General features: G+C 38.2%; 3 protein-coding genes across 5 annotated transcripts in view; all 3 read left to right on the forward strand.

The window, feature by feature from the left end:
* Positions 1-1423: 1423 nt before the first annotated feature.
* Positions 1424-11267, forward strand: G9a (histone-lysine N-methyltransferase G9a). Its single transcript, XM_089593055.1, has 14 exons — positions 1424-1611; positions 1721-1971; positions 5654-6525; positions 6621-7387; positions 7473-7529; positions 7601-7722; positions 7827-8538; positions 8618-8950; positions 9037-9265; positions 9354-9560; positions 9626-9882; positions 9966-10216; positions 10307-10482; positions 10558-11267. Exons 3-14 carry the CDS (start codon positions 5693-5695, stop codon positions 10730-10732), a joined length of 4119 nt encoding a protein of 1372 aa, XP_089449181.1. The 5' UTR covers positions 1424-1611; positions 1721-1971; positions 5654-5692; the 3' UTR covers positions 10733-11267.
* A 405-nt stretch (positions 11268-11672) lies between these two features.
* Positions 11673-14360, forward strand: Mic26-27 (MICOS complex subunit 26/27). Of its 2 annotated transcripts, none has more exons than XM_089592952.1 (6): positions 11673-11813; positions 12614-12789; positions 12941-13077; positions 13149-13382; positions 13457-13579; positions 13851-14073. In XM_089592952.1, exons 1-6 carry the CDS (start codon positions 11673-11675, stop codon positions 14006-14008), a joined length of 969 nt encoding a protein of 322 aa, XP_089449078.1. In that variant the 3' UTR covers positions 14009-14073. The 2 variants fall into 2 exon arrangements, with proteins under 2 accessions (XP_089449078.1, XP_014206978.2); XM_014351492.2 differs by lacking the exons at positions 11673-11813; positions 13851-14073 and adding exons at positions 12303-12472; positions 14120-14360 and having other exon boundaries at positions 13457-13626.
* A 733-nt stretch (positions 14361-15093) lies between these two features.
* The window catches only part of mtd (TLD domain-containing protein mustard), a 141439-nt gene continuing 137017 nt past the window's right edge, over positions 15094-19515 (forward strand). For both annotated transcript variants that reach the window (XM_089593468.1, XM_089593470.1), the window contains exon 1: positions 15094-15813. In XM_089593468.1, coding sequence (XP_089449594.1) covers positions 15794-15813 — 20 coding nt within the window. In that variant the 5' untranslated portion in view covers positions 15094-15793. The remainder of the gene's footprint in view (positions 15814-19515) is intronic.

The raw sequence follows: 19515 nt of genomic DNA on the forward strand, positions 1-19515 counted from the left end.
TGATGAAGTGTGACATGGGGGGAGGGGGGGGTCTACAGAAAACGTGACGTTTATTTAAAATAATAAAAAATTGGATTTCATCTACCCAACGTGACCTCTACTCCAGTCCAGTGCAACAGCCAATAGAAAAAGCCCTCCCTTTCATCGAGGATTTAAAACAATGGATAAGCTGTCCATGGCAAGATGAGTGATTTTTTTCTAGTATAAGGAACAGTCATACTTTAACTTATAAGTGTACTTTGATTATAACCAACCCCAAAGGCTATTAGTAAAAGCTAGTCAGAAATGAGTCTGAAGCTTGTTTGTGATTTATTGTATGAGTTTAAACGAATTTATCTAAAGCTGTTATTTCAAAATTACTATTATTTAATAAATAATAAAAGTGTTCTGTAAAGATTGAGAACTTAATTTTGAAACTCTTTACCTGTATAATATTAAATCAACTTCTCCACAAGATGACTCAAAAAATAATAACTACTAAAAAAAATATTATAATGTTAATGATACGTGACAAGGGGGGAGGGGGGGGGGTCCAAAAAGTGACAAAAATAGCTTGACGTAATATATGAACGGCCCCTTATTTCACCAGTTTTCCGTTTTCTCATAATAAAACCTGAGCAATATTTGATATTTTATTTTAGATATGGTGTGGAGCAAGTTTTTGTTATTTTTCATCTACTCCTCCCAGTAAACACACATCCCCGCATAAAGAAACATCTAATTATTATTTTTCAACACCAAATCGTACGGCAGGTTGACGACGTAGTAGGTACACCGTTACGCGTTAAAAGCTTTTTTTATTGTCACAAAAAATCCACTGCTTATGAGCGAATTCATCGCCACGAACAAAAAATCAAACGTTTCTTGAGTTCTTTTATGTTATGGAAAATTTTTGTTTAAAGTAATTTAACAATACTATGGTTTTTAATATTTTTGAGTTTAAAATACGTTTTTCAACATGGGCTGTAATAAGATACAGCAATAACAGCTTCAAAGACACACATAACAAATCAAACTATTTTTATGAAAAATACTGTACTACTCTTGGAAATTTGCACTTTATTTTGATCCTTTCAAATTATATGGTGCGTCGTCTCGAAATAAAAATCAGTTTATTGATTAACATTTTTCCCGTTACAAAAGCATATACGGCCATAACCTAGGTTATGTAGCTACATACAAGACTGTCATAATATGGCAAATGACACACGCACTTCACTCGCTTGATTAACTTGGTCCGCGAATTTTCTACCTTAATATAATATAGATTAAAAAGTAAGTACTGTAAACGAAAATCGCCATTTTGAACAACCTGTATATCCTATTGACATATATATTTGAGGAAAAATCAACCGAGCACACGTTCGTCGAAAACTACGCAAAGTCACCACAACTCGGCAAGTGCACTATACCTACTCGGTTTGCTAACGATTTATACCTAATCGGTAAGTCAAAGTTGACGAGGTAACGACTCGAGAGTAAAGTTAGTGTGAAATTTAGTTTTATCAAAAGGTATAATTATCACACGGGCCGAGAACAAAAAGTGTAAAGGCGAACGCTGAAATATATTGTCGAGTGCTGCTCGTATATAGTTGATACACGATGAGATAGGTAAGTTTGTCGAGAGGCTGCAGATTGACGCACATTGTACAGCCAGAGGCGAGAGGGTCGAAAGGAATAAGAACTACACGCCACTTAACCTAACTATTTTATTTTCCAGAAATACGCAATTCGCCGCACAATTTTTTCAACCAATAGGTAGCTTATTGGTTATTATACATACGTGCGCCGAGAAAAAAAATATCACCATACGGTCATTTCGTGTGTTATTATCGATCTCATCGAGTCTCGTCTAAAGTATACTTACCCATAATGAATGCAGCATAGGCGAAAATAATCAATTTACATATATAGGTAAATACCATCGTTGAAATTTTCCTTGGCTGCAACAATTGGATCCTCGAAGTAAGTGTACGTACAATTAATATTATTATTTATGTTATGCATGAATATATACTATGGTTTGTCATTTTTCAATAAGGATGCGATTGTATGTTTTTTTTAATTTTTTTTTATTTGAGATATTTGCAGGAAAGTGCTCTCGTCGTCGCACAACTTATAAGTAAATGTGTTTGTGTTTTATTACATGTGCGAGAAATCGTCAGTATAGATGACCGCAGGCATGGGTGAATTTGCAAATGGTCATCGTTAAATTTTAACGTCGATCCATCACTTCTGCATCAGGAATACCCTAATTCTTCTTCTATACTCGTCAGTTTTGTTCATCATTTTAAGTACATACCAAACGATCGACGTGTGCACATATTATGCGTACACACCATGTAATTCTAGGTACTACCGAGGTACCTTAAAAATCGGTGTCTTGAACATGTAGATCTCACAATTACGTAATGCGTTTTACTAATATCACGATGGAAAGATTATCGTTACAAAAAATGAATATCCGAGTATATATATTTTGTAGCGCGTCTAGTCGTATTGTATTATATATATATACTTAAATACGAAAAGTTGTCGTGCATCGTCGTCATTGCATACGTAAGGTCCATGTAGGCTGTACTTAGTATAGGCACACATCAACTTAATGATCATCAACGATCATCGCAGATAGTTTAGCATAATGTTTGAAGCACGTACATAATATACCTACGAGGGATAAGTATGTGTATTATGTCACGCCAAAAATAGGGCGTACCACCACGTACTTATACGGCTATGCGTTTTCTCTAAACGAAGAGAGAGAGTAGCCCAGCAATAGAGAGAGGGACCCAGCATCATGATCGATTATATTTTACGCGTATAGGTATACCTCGTGTGATACCCGCCACCACGTATAGCTCCATTAGGACTATTTTCATACTATATATATATTGCTATATGATAAATTTACATATTGTAAGTAGGACAACACGTGGTTTAATAAAACGAGATACTTTATAATACTACCGAATGAGCGAGTACTTTTTCTCACCATGTGTACATATATATATATACATGCGGATCGACTGAGATAATATGTATAATTTACTAGATGTGCATGTACGTAAACCCATGTCTCAGCTGTTGATGGCGTACATTGTCATATAGATTATCGTATATATATATAATTGTATACACGTATTCGAACAACCTATCAAAAAATACGTATCGTGTTCTTAGTGCAGCGATAAAACGCGTATATATACTGGGCGAAGTGAGTGTATGGTTATACAAATTATCTTCGTATATACAGCCTGTACTGCGGAGACCGGCGACCTGGACCTATTCATATATATAACTTTTGTTAATCATGAGCTCTGTTTTGTGTAAAGGACCTTCAACTTGTTTTTTCGCATCATATATCCTCAACACAAACAAAAAAAAACTATATACATATTTCGAAATGTGTACATGTACCATTTAAATGTAAGTTCAATTGCCGTTCGCGTTCGACAATATAACTGTTGACATTAGGCTTGTGTAAAGCAATCGCTGCACCACCGATTTTTACGTCTGTTAATTGTTACTTAGTGTAACGTAAAATGCAGGTAAAAAGTTTCGGAGCGCAGTAGCGTGACCGCGTCAGGAAAGCACCTACAATCCGTGGATCGACCTCGTCCGCGCGGTATCACCACGCCTCTTTTTTTCCCCCTTTACGACCGCTTATAGTATAAGGTACAAGTATATATACGATGTCACATGTACCGCACGATTCCTCGAGGAGGTACACCTTTGGACCAAAATCGGGATCGCGGACTTGGGAAAAAAATAAAAAACGGTGAACAGTAAAACATTTACAGAGTGTATAAGTATACATGTCTCGGGGGGAGATGGTGGCAAGAAACGAGGAGGAGAGCGCGCGCGAGGTATAGAGGACGATAAAGGGAGATACAGCTATGATAGCTACAAAACCCACAGGGCGCATGCATGGGGTCGGTTACATATATACACAATCAGCGCTGCTGGATCGGCCCAGCTAACTTGTATATAATATACACGTATATGTGTAAAATACGTGGCTAAGGCTAACCCAGTGCGCAAAGAGAGAGAGAGAGAGTGTGGAGCTCAATCAATATGGCCTCCTGAAGCTCGCTCTCTCATCTCTCTGCGAGTCCGCAACTTCATAATATACCTTTTACGCATCATCTATTTCTTTCTCTCTTTTTTGCACCGCGTACACGAGTGTAGGTCTCCAGCACGACAGATTGTTGTAATAATTCCCCACAAAATGCCTACGCGTTTTAATCGCCAATAATTACACGCGTCTATACAAGGACATAGGAAAATATGTTGCGCTGCGGACCGAGCGCACAAAAGTTTTCCGTGGCACCCGCGCGTATATATAGGTATAACAGTATCTTTTGTCTCACGTATTTAGCGCATATAAGTAGCAGCTTCTTGTAAAACCTGGACCGTCGTGCTTTACTTATAAGTACGGCCCGTCTGATATTTCACTTGTAATGATATCTTTTTCGTATTATACATATGGTTCCCGTTTACCCCCTTTGTTTTTTTTTTGCTCCGTTCTCGGCCAACTCATTGGTGTTTATTTCCACACCCGCAACCTCTTTCATCTCATTTTTCAATATACCTGTACGTTGAGCGTTTCTATAAAAAATTATTTTACATATTTTCAATATATTTTCCCTTTTCTCCGAGTTGCTCATCGCGTATAGGGTGGATACATGGTTGTTGCTGCCGCGGGCAGACGACAGGGGGCGAACGGCGCCCGTGACGGCGGATCTCTCTCGCGTTGACACCACTCTCATTGCTCGGAGATCGGATACTTACTTATGTCATAATATTTTACCCTCTGGCTCTATACTTTTGCTCGCGTTTTTTTTCTCCTCGAGTCTTAAGGGTAGTTTTTTTTTTTTTCACTGCTCTTCTGTTACGTGGGACGTAGTGTACCATGTATGTGTAGATCGCGGATTGTGTGTACTTTTTTTTGGTTCGACGGACGACGATGCGATGAGTGCTCGGACTGGCGCTGATCAAGTTTTGTAGGTAACACTTACTCGTACTTATATACGCTTACTTTACTTATAAGGTACCTACTTCATGAGGATGGACGCATTTTTACTGGTACCTACTTAGTGTCTCATTGGAGCAAAATATTCTTTAGGTGGGTTGATAATTCTCGTGATTGACGTTTTTAATTCGTTTTTTTCGAGTTTATTGTGAAAAGAGCTAGAGGTTGAGGGTGATGTATCTCTCTACAGCATAACGGGGGTATGAAATCGGGATAGTCTGGCATGATTCTTACTTAGCTCGTTTTGATACGAGTACTCGAGTTATTATAGGTAACATAGAATTTGGACGACTGTTTAGTTGATGTTACAGAAAATTCGGAATTATCCTTGTCACGTGAATAACCGAGAATTTGTTGTTGAATAATGCGTTTAATTCATGGATTCTTTTCGTGATGATAGGTTTTTTTTTTTTTTTTTTTTCAATCGAGACAAAAACGATTTTTACTAACGATTTCGTATGATTGTGAATTGATTTTCGAGTTTTGGAATGTAGTTGTGTGTGACGTGAGCTGCATAATAAATTAATTATAAGCAAACGTGTTAACTATATAAGAAAGAAAATAATTAACAATCGTTGAGCCAAAGTAATGAATGATTTTAAAATATTTTTTTTTTTGCAGAGTGCTGTAGACAAATTTCCAACATAATAAGCAACCAGCATGTCTGAGCCTGAAGAGGTGGAGACCAGTAAAATGTCAGGTTCCCAAACGACTGACTCTAAAACCGTGACTTCCAAGGACAATCTGAGTATTCAACAAATACTGGAAGGTATGACCAATGAGTTCAATAAAACTGGATCGAAAAAGCAAGGGCCGGCTAGAAAAATCAATAAAATTGAGTCACCAGCACACAAGCAGGATAAACCTCAGGCCAAGGCTGTGGAGGAGTTTGCCAAAACTTTGAAAGCACCAAAATGTACAAACAGCCCCCGAGAGGAGAACAAAGTTGTCAAGGAAAATATTCCTGAGAAAAAAACTGAAAAGCCGCCAAAAGACAAGGAAACATGTCCAAAACCGGAAGTCGCAAAAAAAGACGGAAATACTACTCCAGCAAGAATAGTGTTGACATTCAGGACCATCGATGAAAACACAGATCATGGCAAAAAAACTAAGATCTCCAGTTGTCCATCTAATTTGTCTTTGGTGCCAGATGAGTTTTCCAATTGTGACCAAATTGGTGGAGTGTCTGTGAAAATTGAAAATTTCGACGAAGAGTGTAATGATGTGGACAAATCCGATGACAAAGATACGTGTATCAAAAATGATAAAAAAAATGACGAATTACCAGGTGCAAGCAAAGATCGAGATAAAAAACTAACCAGTGAAATGGAAATAAGTGGCTCAGAAAAATCAAATTTTTCAAACGATAGCGCAGAATCAAGCCCATACACGGAAAATGCAACAGACAAAGATACTGAAGATATCGAGAAATCTTACAAAGGGCCAAAAATAAATTCCAAAAAAAACAAGGACAAGCTTTTAAAGGAATACAGGTTGTTATTAAATTTTTATTTTCCATTATTTTTATGTATTTGATACATTCTTTCTCTCCCTCGTTTACTTTATAAGCTACATCTTATTATTTTAGTGATGAATCAGTATTAAAACGTTCTGCTAGAAGATTATCAAAAGAAACTTTTAAAAGTACAGTGTTAGAAAGTGCAATGGCGAGAAAAGAAAAATCAAATTACACTACAGAAACTATTAAGAGGCGATACAATAAGCCTGGAAGGCCTAGAAAAAATTTTGTAGAAAAGAAACCTATACCAAAGTTGAACCCCCCGGAGTCGGCTTCAAAATCAACTCCTGTAGATGTACCACCTAAGACAGATTCAGAAAGTAAAAAAGATAGTGTCCCAGATTTAATTCCTACCGTACCTCCAAAATCCAATGATTCTCCAAAATCCGTGGAACCTCCAAAAGTAACAAATCCCCCAAAACCCACGAATTCTCCAAAATCTGTTGTGGAAAAAAAAGATCTTCCCAAGTTGAACCGCATAATTCCTCAAAAATCGCTTTTAGAAAAAAAAAATAGCAATCTGCCAAAATTAAGTCCATTAAAACTAATAAAAAGTATGTCGAATAACGTAAATGGCACATCTGCACATAGTATTCCAAAGCTTACCAAATACGCGGAAATGCCCAAGTTGACGCCAATCATTAAACACATCGAAGGAATGAAATCCAAATCAAGTGAATCAAGCAACAGTAGTACAAGTTTAAAAAATGGATCATTGTTGAAAAATGTAGGTGATCCCTTTTTAAAGCCTCATGCAATCAAATTGAAAAGGGACAGAGCTAAAGTCTCATCGACTGATGGAGCTAAAAAGATTCATAAAGGAAACAGTTTTTCAGGTATGTATTAATTTTATAAATACAAATGAATTCATTGCCCAAGTTGATAATTTTAATTTTCAATACTTAATTTGTCTGGTTTTAGAAACTCCAAGTCCAAAAAGCGAATTTGCTAGCTCATTAGAAGATTTTGCTCTAGAAGGTTAATGCTAATTTTAAATCTTGCTTGTGGCACTAATTTCAAATTTACAACGAGATACTATTATTTTACAGAAAATGCGGTACCTGTCAAAAAGAGTCGTAGAAGTTTGATCCCTAGTCCCAGTACAGCCGAAGGTGTGGCATCCAAACCTGAATCAACAGCCGTCGTAACGAAAACGCGAACAACTACCAAGGTAAATTTAAATATGAGAGACACGTACCTTACATATGTATTAGAAAAAAAAATAAAAAAAAAACACAAGAACAACAACTTAAAATGCCATTATTTCCCGGCCAGAGAGAAGAAGTACCCATGCAATGCCTGTGCGAGGTGCGTTCCCAACTATATGTGACAATCACGAGCGCGGATGCGCCTCTGTACTGCACAGCCCACGATTGCATAGACAAGCGAATAGTCAGCTGCACAAACGAAGTCGATCACGACGACGTGGCTATGCGACGACCGAGCACCCGCATACCCTACATCATCCTCTGCCGCATGCACAAAGAGAGACTGATCCGACACAACTGCTGCCCAACCTGTGGTCTGTTTTGCTCGCAGGGCCGCTTCGTACACTGCTCCAACGGCCACCAGTACCACCGCGAGTGCGAGCTCGTTTACAGCAACAAGCCCCTGTGCCCGCACTGCGGGAGCCACAATCTATCATGCGACGTTATCATAACGATGACTGGCAAGCGCAAACCGATCAATGTCCCGGCAGCGACACCATCCACGCCACAACCACCACCAGCACCGGCATCAGCGGCAGCTAGCAAACTCGTTGCCCGAAAAGATGCGGCTGCTCGGATAACGCTACCTGGCGCAGGGGACAATTCCAAATTAGCTGGACAGACGCCGGCTTTGAAGAAATCGACCGAGCCGCTCATTAATCCGGACGTCATTAGGATCCCTGAGCCGACTGTCGTGGACAAAAATGAACGCTTCACGATCATGAGCTTGTTCAATTCCGTCAAGAATGGAGAGCTGCAGAAATTAGTCAATGTTCTGGGTAACCGGCTGCTCTTCAAAATAAATCTAATGATAATCTGCCAGAGTTTATCGACGGTTAACGACCTTTATGATTTCAGCTTGTGGGTTCAACGCGAATCACTTTTTCCGCGATCAGGACCAACGAACCGGTCTTCACTTGGCGGCAGAGAGAGGCTTTTTAGCTTGTGTGCACGTTCTCGTTCAGGCTGGCGCACAGTATGACGTTTTAGACAGGAACCAGTGGTCCCCACTGATGTTGGCCGCGGTTAATGGTAAAGTTGAAGTTGTTCGATATTTGATGAGAGTGGGTGCCGATGTTACGTTGAAGGGCGAGGATGGCATGACTGCTCTGCACATAGCTGCTAGAGCTGGACACTTGGAAGTTTGTAAAGTTATTTTGAGCGAGTCCAAGGTACCTAGGACCCTAGTAGGTAAATATCGCTTATTTTATGTTACGATCCTCTGAGAGTGACCTTGATTTTGAGCTTAACATTAAACAATATTTTTACCATCGAAGATTCTGTCGATGACGGTGGATGGACCAGTTTGATTTGGGCCTGCGAGTTTCGTCACGTTGAGATAGCCGAATTTTTGCTGGACAACAAATGTGATCCACTGATCAGAGACGCTGAACAGAATATCGCTCTCCACTGGAGCGCGTACAGTGGTAGTCATGAAATCACGGAAATGCTTCTCAATTTGGGCTGTGACGCTAATGTTGTCAACATTCACGGTGACACCCCGTTGTAAGAATTTTTCCAATTCACCAAAAATAAGCCTAGTTACGTCGCAGTACAATTTTTCCATTTGACTGAATATTTATTTCTCTCGTAGGCACATAGCATCGCGACGAGATCAGTATTCCGTTTGTGTTTTGTTATTATCGAGAGGTGCCAAAATCCGAGAAAAGAATAACTTGAAAGAAACGGCGATAGATTGCTGCACCGGAGTCGGAGATACCTTGAGCGTACTTAAATTAAATTTCAAACTTAATCAGCGATCCGAAAACATGAATGAAAAAACGGTCAAGATATTGACAAAGTAAGTGATGACAATCCTTTTTTGATGTTTAAAAAATTATACTTATCTTTTTAACTTTTTTGCAGCGATATAACGCGAGGAAAAGAATCTAATCCCGTCCAATGTGTCAATGGCGTGGATTCGGAAGATAAACCAACAGATTTCATTTACGTGACGGAAAATTGTTTTACAAGTAGAATTAACGTCGATCGGACGATAACGTCATTACAGTCTTGCCACTGCGAAGACAATTGCAATTCGGACAAATGTCTTTGCGGTAATATCAGCCTACGTTGTTGGTACAACGAGGAGGGAAAACTCGTACCTGAATTCAATTATTCTGGTAATTAAGGACCCTGTAGCTTTACCATTCCAATATTTACTTGTGTCATCATGACAGTCACACCTATTTTTTTTAAATTTCAGATCCTCCAATGTTGTTTGAATGCAATCCTGCCTGTGACTGCAATAAAATAAGTTGTAACAATCGAGTTGTTCAACACGGTATGACCCAGCGGTTTCAGCTTTTTCGGACCGATGGAAAAGGGTGGGGCTTGAAAACCCTTCGTCACATTACCAAGGGCACGTATGTTTGCGAGTACGTCGGCGAAATAATATCAGATTCTGAAGCTGACGTCCGAGAAGACGATTCGTATTTGTTCGATTTGGACAACAGAGTAAGTTGAAAAATTGTTTATAGCAATACTTATAAGTAATATACCAATTTAAAAGCTATTGACATTTGTCTTTGTGTTTTAATGAACAAGGATGGAGAAACTTATTGCATCGATGCGAAGCGTTATGGAAATTTAGCACGTTTCATTAATCACTCTTGCTCTCCCAATTTACTACCAGTCAGAGTGTACATTGACCATCAGGATCTTCGTTTTCCGCGAATAGCATTTTTCGCTAACAGAGATATTAACGCAGACGAAGAATTAGGGTATGTAATCCCGTCAATTCGCCAAGTATAATCGCCAAATATTTGGATTTATTCCAGTGCCTTAAAATATTTCAGTTTTGATTATGGTGATAAGTTTTGGATAATAAAGTACAAATCGTTTACGTGCACTTGTGGTGCTGAAAATTGTCGATATTCCGATCAGACGATACAAATAACGCTTAACCGCTACTGTCAAAAAGTTCAAGTAGACGAAACGAAAGCTACCGCTGCTAAACCACCAACAACTTGAACAAATATTTACTATTGTGTTCCAGCTACAATTTAAAACAATAGACTGATATTACCGGACTGTTGAGGATTCGTTAGCTTACGTATTACATTTAAGTTGTACATAAAATTTCGAGGAATATTGTTGCATCACAAGAGGCGAAAAACTATTTGATTTTCTTGTTGAAGAATTTTCATTCGTTGTCAACATAGAAAATATAACAACACAAGTGATTTCTAAAGAATTTCACGTTACTAATTTATATTTTATCGATTACGAGTTTAACAGCATTTGAACAGTGTCAACGATGCTACCATTGTGAAGATACTGTGTGAATAAATCTTGAAGATTTCTTTGTTAAAGATTAAAAAATTATTTATACGTTATATTCAATTAAAAGCCGGCGATTATCTCGAGACATCATAGTATAAACTGTTTTACTTTAAAAGAATTGATATTTGAATGAGTATTTTTGATAAGATGTCGTGTCGTGCTTGAATCAAATTGTTTCGATTGTCGTGATTTGAATTTTCATTGTATTAAACATTATGCAATGTGCCACTAGGTAATAGTATTGATACTTGTGTTCATGTTATGTTAAAATTTGAACTAAGATTTTTCAAAACTAATAAATTTTGTAAAAAAAAAAAATCAAAATTTAAAGAAGCGTTTGATTCATTTTATTTTCCTACGTGATATCGTTTATTTGAAAATATAGACGTACAATATAAGTATGTATTTTTTTATAGCACGCTTTCCCGTAGTGTTGATAATTATTTATTGGATTTTCATTTTATTTTACTGAAATCGAAAGTATTTGAACAGTCAACTAAATACAACTTCAAGTAGCTTACAAAAACACATTAACCACTTAAATTTTTTATGAAAAAGATCCAATAAAAATTCTAGTAATATTTTTTATGGAAAACTACATACAAAGAAAAAGTAAAATAATTACACAATGCGAGATTTCGTTCATAAAATCTTAGATCGTACGATCGGAAACATATTTGGTAAAGACGTCACGTGCAGAGAACCGATTCACCGATGCGACGCTTACCAACCAGGAGTTTTAGTTGAAATCGGTAGGACCCAAGTTAAAGTATGTTTAGAAAACAGTTGTTTCAATTAACTCTTGCATGTTATTACTAGATTTTTACTACCTCAATAATCAAATCAAAATACACGAGTCGTCGATTTGGGTCATGTATTAATTAACAATCTGAAGTTATTTTTCTTGTTTTTAATCAACATCTCAGATCAATTCTATTTTGTTTTTTCTGTATTTCACACATTTAAAAGTACACGTTTTTTTTTGTTATTTCAGATTTTATAATTGATTTTTTAACTTTTGATCAAGTGTGTCGCGAATTATTGAAAATAAATATTTCATAGCTGTACATCCATAAGTCTATTTTTCATTCGTGCAAAGGTAAGTTATACATCTAATGTTTCAAAAAAATATCGGTATTTTATAAAAAAAAAAAAAAATTTCTCGCGAAGACATAATTATATGCAGTTGTGTGAGTTGTAAAATTTAAACTGCAGATGTCCCAACTGTACAGTTTCACAATTTTTACTTCGAGTTCCGAGAGAGTCTAGTTCGCGGTTGATCATTGATAATTAGTTTATATTTTAGAAATGAGACCCTTTGATGTTGTCTTAGGCCACATTGTTTATTAAAAAATGCTCCAAGTCGTTTAAATAAAAGTTCAGTGGTCCGTTAAGTTGAAAGTTTTATCCATGATGAACGGAATAAAGGTAATATATTTTTTTACCACGACAAGAACCTGACGTAGCTTACCTAACCTTCAACGTTTAATGGAAAATGTCAAAAAAAAAAAAAAATGTTATAAAGTAACGCATCGTGTCATCGAAAATTAATTTGCATATTTGTTCAAGTTGTTCAAGAAATTTTTAATGCCCTGTGGTCTGTGTGCCGCTGTTCCAACCATGAAACCGAAACCGGATGAAAAACCAGTTAATGTAAGCAACGACGATCAAGCCAAGAACCTCGTACGACCCTCCGAATTACCGATTTACACATTTGAAAAGCCTGCGTCTAGGGAACCTCCATGGTAAACAAAAAGTAATTCTCATACTGTACAGATAAAAACAATTTTTCAAGCCGTATGCCAAGTATAAATCTAAATAAGACGTGTTGACTTGCGTCGATGAGTAATGAGCCATAATTATTTTTAACCAACACTTAATGCTCGTTTTTAACAGTGTCCAAACTGAAGAAGGTGTTTTGGAGCAAAACTTTGGAATGGTCAGGAAATCAGTGCAAGAGTTTTTTAAACAGTTTACGGGCTACACAGCTGTTATAACGAATACAATAGAAACTGGCAAAGCACACAGTCAAGGTATAATACAACACAATTTTTTCAACTTTACATACAAAATGTGTGTCTTCATGCAATCTACTTCATTGCAGTCACACTTGATTACTTGAGAGATGAATCAAATGTGCTCCCCAGAATCGGTGCAGTTGGATTAGGTGGTTTATCTGGCTTGATATTATCTTTGAGGGGAGGCAAATTTAAGAAGCTTGTTTATACCAGCACAGGTGCATTAGCAGTGGCATCAATTTGTTATCCAAAGCAGGCTCAAGAAGGAGTGATAATAGCAAAATATTACGTTAATGTTGGATATAACTTTTTTTACGGTGGTAAGTCAGAAATGTTCATTCATAAAAATTACAAAATTACATGAAAATTATGTACCTGAAAAATTGTTCCATAGTGAAACCTGGAGGCGAAAGTCAACTTGAAATATCTTGGCCACAGCTACCAAAAGTCCCTACCAATATTTCAGAATTCAAAAATTTAGCTGGTAGTGCTGCAGGTTCAGCGGCTTCAGCTGTTGGTACGCTATATAGTAAAGCTACTCAGGCTATTAAAGATTTAACTGATGTAGGTGGATTTTTAAATTAATTTAAAACTCCCGATCATCCTGAAAATTTTCTCCTACCTTTTCTCAATACGTGAATAATTATTTAAGTTTTTTCACATTTGATCTCCATGTTAAAAAAAAAAAACTTGATCTTTAATCGCAGTTTAAATAATAGTTACACAAAATTAAAATTTATCAACTGATTGATAAAGGAATAATGAGATAAACTGTTGCAACTCCTTAGAACCAAACAAAAGCGCTGAAAATAATGAAAGTACTCGTGATATGACGTTTGTAAGAGATAAATTTGATGATACGAAAATCGTGAGACTAGTGGATTCCACAGATTCCAAAATTGAAATTACGAATCACAAAAAAAATAAATTCTATTTTTGGAGATAGTATTAAATAGGTATTGAGTTTTCCTGTCCTTCACAATCCTTTCTTAAAAATCTAATATAACGAATGTCTTATAATTATTTTTCTTTTTAACACGAGCATTTTTTAATTCAGGATCCAACATCACCCTATGAAGACAGTGAATCGAAAAAGGACAAGTAAAAATTAGTTCCTTGATGAATTCTTACATCTGTAGCTCTAACGTGGATATACAACAATTCCCGTACCAAAGGACAGTTGATAGATTTTTTTTCTTTATATTACCAGATATGATTTTTATCAGAAACCCAGAGTTATGATAATCTGCGACGAGTATAAAAATTATTATGTTGAAAATAAATATTAAAAAAAATAATTGTCTGCTAATGTAATAAAATAATTGAGATTCCGAAAAAAGAACCAAAAATTCAACAAAACGCCCTCGGTCCTGAATATTCTGATTTCTAATCTCAGGCTACCGACAGATGTCGTCAGCAGTCCACAGAAGCTGGGCTGCAGAGAGCAGCTGATTGTTTTGTCAACATTCGAGGAAGCTGATCTGTTAATATACTTTCGCGTCGCGTGTCTTCAATTTTTCTCCCCTCTCCAAAGCTTTACCTCTACCTATTATCATTTATAAGCCAATAAAGTGCCAAGTTCAGGGTGTCTGTAACATCGTTCCTGCACTATCAATGTAGATTACAATACGTCAACAATTGATATGACGGCAGCGCATCATCTCCGAGACATTTAAAACGAAAATAAACTTGAAAGCCGGCAGATAGAAACTAGCAGCTTTCAGAAGGGCGATCGATGGTGCGTGACCGGGCGCGCGCGTTAGGTATATATATATAGGTGTAGTGTTCTCTTTTTTTACTGTCCGCCTCTGATGTATAGTCGTGCGAGAGAGATTCGCGACAATTGAGCACACACACGTTGCAGAAACTATAAAAATACACGATAACGCGAGAAAAAGCAGCATTACGCAGCGTCTTGCGCGCAGAATCTTGGCTGCACACACCATTAAAAGAGAGGAGATGAGTTTAGTATGAAAGAGTATACTGGAAGAAGAAAGTGCAGTTCTGCTGCAGCGTATCGTGGGTAGTATGGTGGTGATGGGGCGTGTTGACCCAGGTTACAAGTATATTTTGTCGCGCTCAGTGCTCTTAGGATCTTCAGTATGGACACTTAAATAAAGTTGTGGTTGTTGTTGTTATTTTCAACTTGAAAACTGCAAGTGCATCTTCTGCAGATCAACGTACTTATGTACATGTGTGCCGGGCAAAACATTAGCTCGTCAAAGTGATGCCTGTGCCCTGCTGTACGTAGTTTTGTATCCGAATAACTCCGAAACGTCATTCGAGTGGATGGTAAAAACCAACGATCAACCCAATGTTATTCGGAAAACAAACAGCAGCAGCTGCTGCGGATCGGAGTTTATTCGGAGTCGGAGGAGAAGTGGTGATTAAAAAGAATCAGTCTCCCGATGTATGGTAAGCAGCGGTGATGACGACGAGGAGGAGCTCGTAAAGTATATAAAAAGTTTATTACAGATGCAAAAGACAATTTAAAAGCTGCAGGGTTTCTCGCGCGTGTACATGTGTTGTTGTACCTATATGAGTACGTGACACATTTTACGTTGCGTTGCAGCATCCGCTCGAGCGTTCGATAAAATTTTTTGTCCAAGCTGAAACGCTTTTTTCTCTTTGCCCTATCCAACTAAGACACGCCGTACCAGCAGCTGGTGAACCGTATACCTACAGCCTACGGAACTTTGTCCCATCATCGGTGATACAATAAACTGCCAAGATGACGGATCAACCAAAAATGTGAGTAGTATATTCTTTTTCTGACTATTGTATCTGGGAATACTCACTTTATAAGTATGTATTATACTTATTATATAAATGATGGTGATGCAGTTAAAGCAGATGAGCAAGAGTTGCAAGTGTACCCTTCATATTTATGTTGGCTAGTGGTGTGTCGAGAGAGGGCGAATCGATTTTTAGTCCTTCGTCCCGCTCCCGCGCACACGACTGACACGACAGTTACTCTTCCTCTCTCTCTCTCTTTTACTCTTTTTCCAAGTATATCTATACGTATACGCATATATATAGCTGTCCAACAGTTGCAGACGACGCAAAGAAAAAAACAATAACAGAGAATTAAAGTTTTTGTCTTTTAAAAAAAAACGTCTCAGTTTTGAGGTTAACTCCACATGTACAGAGTGTGCGTTAATACACAAAAAAAAAAGAAAAAATTAAATGAAAAAAAAATGTGTACACTGCGGAGATGCCGCGGAGCGATGCAGAGCGTTTCATTTTATCAAGTATTTGCAACCCAAGCATAATCTAGCCCATCTCTCATGCGCCGTCCCTATTGTATGGTATACAATGTGTGCGTTATCTTGATTGGCTTCTATTTTTAAATATAAATCAACAGCTACTGTAGAGTATTGTATATATGTAATGTAAGAGTAGTCACAGATGAGAGAGATTTTTAATTTACCCGTATACTTAGGTGTAAAATGAAACCCTGCTCTGTGCTGCTTGCGGCACCATGTATAATATTGTACCATCAGAAGTCCCCTTATTCATATGGATGAAAAAAAAACAGATACAAATTTAATTTGGCGCCTTGCTGTTGTGTTAATTATTTTCCCTCAAATGTAATCTCGCTTTAAAAGACAACAAACGTTGAAAGCACTTTTTTGCAGATTGATTTTTTTTTTTTTTTTTTTTTTTTTACCGTCAATCTTATTTGAGAGAGTGCCATTAGATACAATTGTCTCGTCGAGCAACAACAGACGGCTACTTATTTAAGCCCCAGTTTTAACTAATATAGGTACTTTAGTACACTTTCGCTCACGTATAGGACAATCGATGCAGTTGTTGATCGCTCGACTTGTTACATCCTCGCCTCGTACAATAAAATGTGATAACAACAGTAATTACCCCTCTCTCTCTCTAATAGTCTTTTTGGTAAAAAATAAAGGTGGGTAAAGCTTAGAACGATAAAACAAACGACTCGGGCAACGTGGTCTGCCTCGCGCGGATGACACCGACCTTTAACTGGTACTATATGCGTGGAAAAAAAAAAACAATCCAACTTCCCCAGAGCTAAACTTGCAGTATATTTATGTCTCGTTTCGGAAGCGAAAGTCAATCTCTATAATTTGACCGCGTCCTCAGCACTAAATACACGGCGTGTAGGCCGATGATTCCATCAATCTCCCGCCTCGAGCTTTTTGTCGTCGCCCATTTCGACAAGAGCCTGTGTACACATATACATCTTGTTAAAAAAAACCCTTGGAAAGAACGAAGGGGAAAAAAGCGTGAAACCTACTCTCTTTCTCAAAAACGTGGAAAAAAAATGCCCTACCCTTTTTTTTTCCCTCGCGTGCAATTACACCATTAGAGCGCACGGAAAAGCTCTCGCTGTATACATATTATATACCGAGCGGTGACGGAAAAAGGGCGAAGGGGGTAAAAAATAAACACCGAGTGAGAAGGATTACTTCCTCACAACCGGCTGCAAGCTGCCGCTGTAATGTGGAGCCTTTTATACCCCTCCGGATAAATCCCACATTCGTTTTAATTAACGCTACCGTAAAGGAAACAAAAAAAAAAAAAAAAAACCTATATATATATGTACAGTCTCTCATGGTAATCGGCACACTTGCGCGGCGAACAAAAAAATAATCCGAACGTAATGAAGACGCACGCGTCACGTACACCTGATGTATATCAAAGAGTGCGTTGTACACTTGGCACCGACCCGCTCGTAATTATTATACATTTATTCAATCGAGTGTAGAAATATTATCTCGGAGCCGACGGTATAGCCGTGTTACGTGCGGCAATTTTAATTTTGACGGAAAAAAAGAAAAATACAGAAGCACCTGCGACTACCTTGCCGAAAAAAAAAAACTTTAGTAGCCTTTTGCATCAAGAGCAACGAGCCGGCACCCAGTCATCGCGCATCACCTATATATACATGTACGCGCGGGCCTTTGTATATACTTGTACGTGTATTTAAAAACTTGCTCCGGCACGCGAAGGTGATTACATTGTACGCGAGTTATTATCACACAATAAGCACATCATGTATAAGGAAGCGTCTCTCTTTATCTCCCGCGAACAGATCGACGTGAACATTCTTATGTGTAAAATAGGTACTTACGCTACATCGGTGTTTTTTTTCTTCGTCCCGCATGGCTGCACATGTGGCACATTCAGCAACGGAGAGCGAACCAATGTGTTTGTGTCTTTTTCCCCCTGTATAATTACCTGTATAATGTCACGCGTCCGACGTCAGAGACACAGGTATACCGATATCGTCCGATTAACCTGGCATTGCACTCCTCGACATGCCCGCGTGTAAATAACAAAAAAAAAAAGAAAAAAAAAGCCAAACTTTTGATGTATGGGTTACGTATTATCATAGTTTCATTTAAAATGATTGTTTTCAATCCCACCCCCATTCATTGGCGTTCGCCGAGTGTTTCACCCAGCTATGTAACAATCCCACATTTAATGAACCTCCTCGTCGCGCGTCTTCGGTGTGCAGCATGTATAATAACAATATAATTAGGTACACCCGAAATTACGTTGCAGTCGCGTGTAAATTAACGAAAGAGCAGGGATACATGATAATATATAACAAATGTACACGAAATACCCGAGTATCGAGTGTAGTGCGATATAGGCACAATAACTCATCACCGGGGACTGATTGTGTGTGCATGTATTATTTTGTGGAGGGAAGGGACAATAATTCGCGATACCCGTACTCGCGAGAGAGCTATACTTTGTGAATTGGCGCCACGTGAAAATGTAGGTCGGGACGCCCTTTGGATCTCCCGTAGGAGGGGGGGAAAAAAACAACGAATTCCCCTGCACCCGTGGCCTCTCCGGATATACCCACCTCGACCCACGCACCACTCGTTGTACCACGCGTGGGTGTACGCACGAGTTTGAGGGTAAATTTACTCGAAGAGGATTTTCCCACCTCATCCCTGTACCCTTTTGGAAATCCCGTTCGCGACTCCACTCGAGTGTGTGCACGAGGTAGATGAAAAATACCTCCCCCCCCTCTTCGTATAAATATCCATACCCGGAACAACTTCTTTATCGGCTAAGCGAATCGTCTTTCTTTCTTTCTTTTTTTTTTTCTAATGAGAATTTATGAAAAGATCACATCCGCATATACCCATTGAGGTGTAATCGGCGATGAGGACTGATGGGTTGGGGGGTGTTATCGAAAAAGCCTCTCCATAGAACAGGGAGTGCATCAGGTAATATAATATAATATACATAGGTGTGCGTGTATATAGGTAACTTTCGTACTTTCGCTTTCGCTTCCCGGAAAGGAAGCGGGGCGAAGCGGAGGTGGGAAGAGGACCTAATCGATCCGCAGGATATAGCGGAGGTGGTGTGTGCGGGGCGAGTCCGTGCGAATAACTGCGGAACATGAAAATGTCGCGGGAAAATCCAGGTCATAATATATGTATACGCCAGCGGTGCCACACG

Source organism: Copidosoma floridanum, unplaced genomic scaffold, assembly GCF_036245765.1.
Source record: "Copidosoma floridanum isolate Cflo_tuat_1 unplaced genomic scaffold, Cflo_Japanese_pri ptg000019l, whole genome shotgun sequence".
Taxonomy (NCBI): Eukaryota; Metazoa; Arthropoda; class Insecta; order Hymenoptera; family Encyrtidae; genus Copidosoma; species Copidosoma floridanum.

Bases quoted from the DNA above. Each gene is read 5' to 3' on its own strand.
- G9a (XM_089593055.1), top strand. From the start codon at position 5,693: ATGTCTGAGCCTGAAGAGGTGGAGACCAGTAAAATGTCAGGTTCCCAA. The intron at 8,951-9,036 runs GTAAATATCGCT...TTACCATCGAAG, and splicing joins GGTACCTAGGACCCTAGTAG to ATTCTGTCGATGACGGTGGA. The intron at 10,217-10,306 runs GTAAGTTGAAAA...TTAATGAACAAG, and splicing joins TGTTCGATTTGGACAACAGA to GATGGAGAAACTTATTGCAT.
- Mic26-27 (XM_089592952.1), top strand. From the start codon at position 11,673: ATGCGAGATTTCGTTCATAAAATCTTAGATCGTACGATCGGAAACATA. The intron at 11,814-12,613 runs GTATGTTTAGAA...TATTTGTTCAAG, and splicing joins TCGGTAGGACCCAAGTTAAA to TTGTTCAAGAAATTTTTAAT. The intron at 12,790-12,940 runs GTAAACAAAAAG...CGTTTTTAACAG, and splicing joins GCGTCTAGGGAACCTCCATG to TGTCCAAACTGAAGAAGGTG.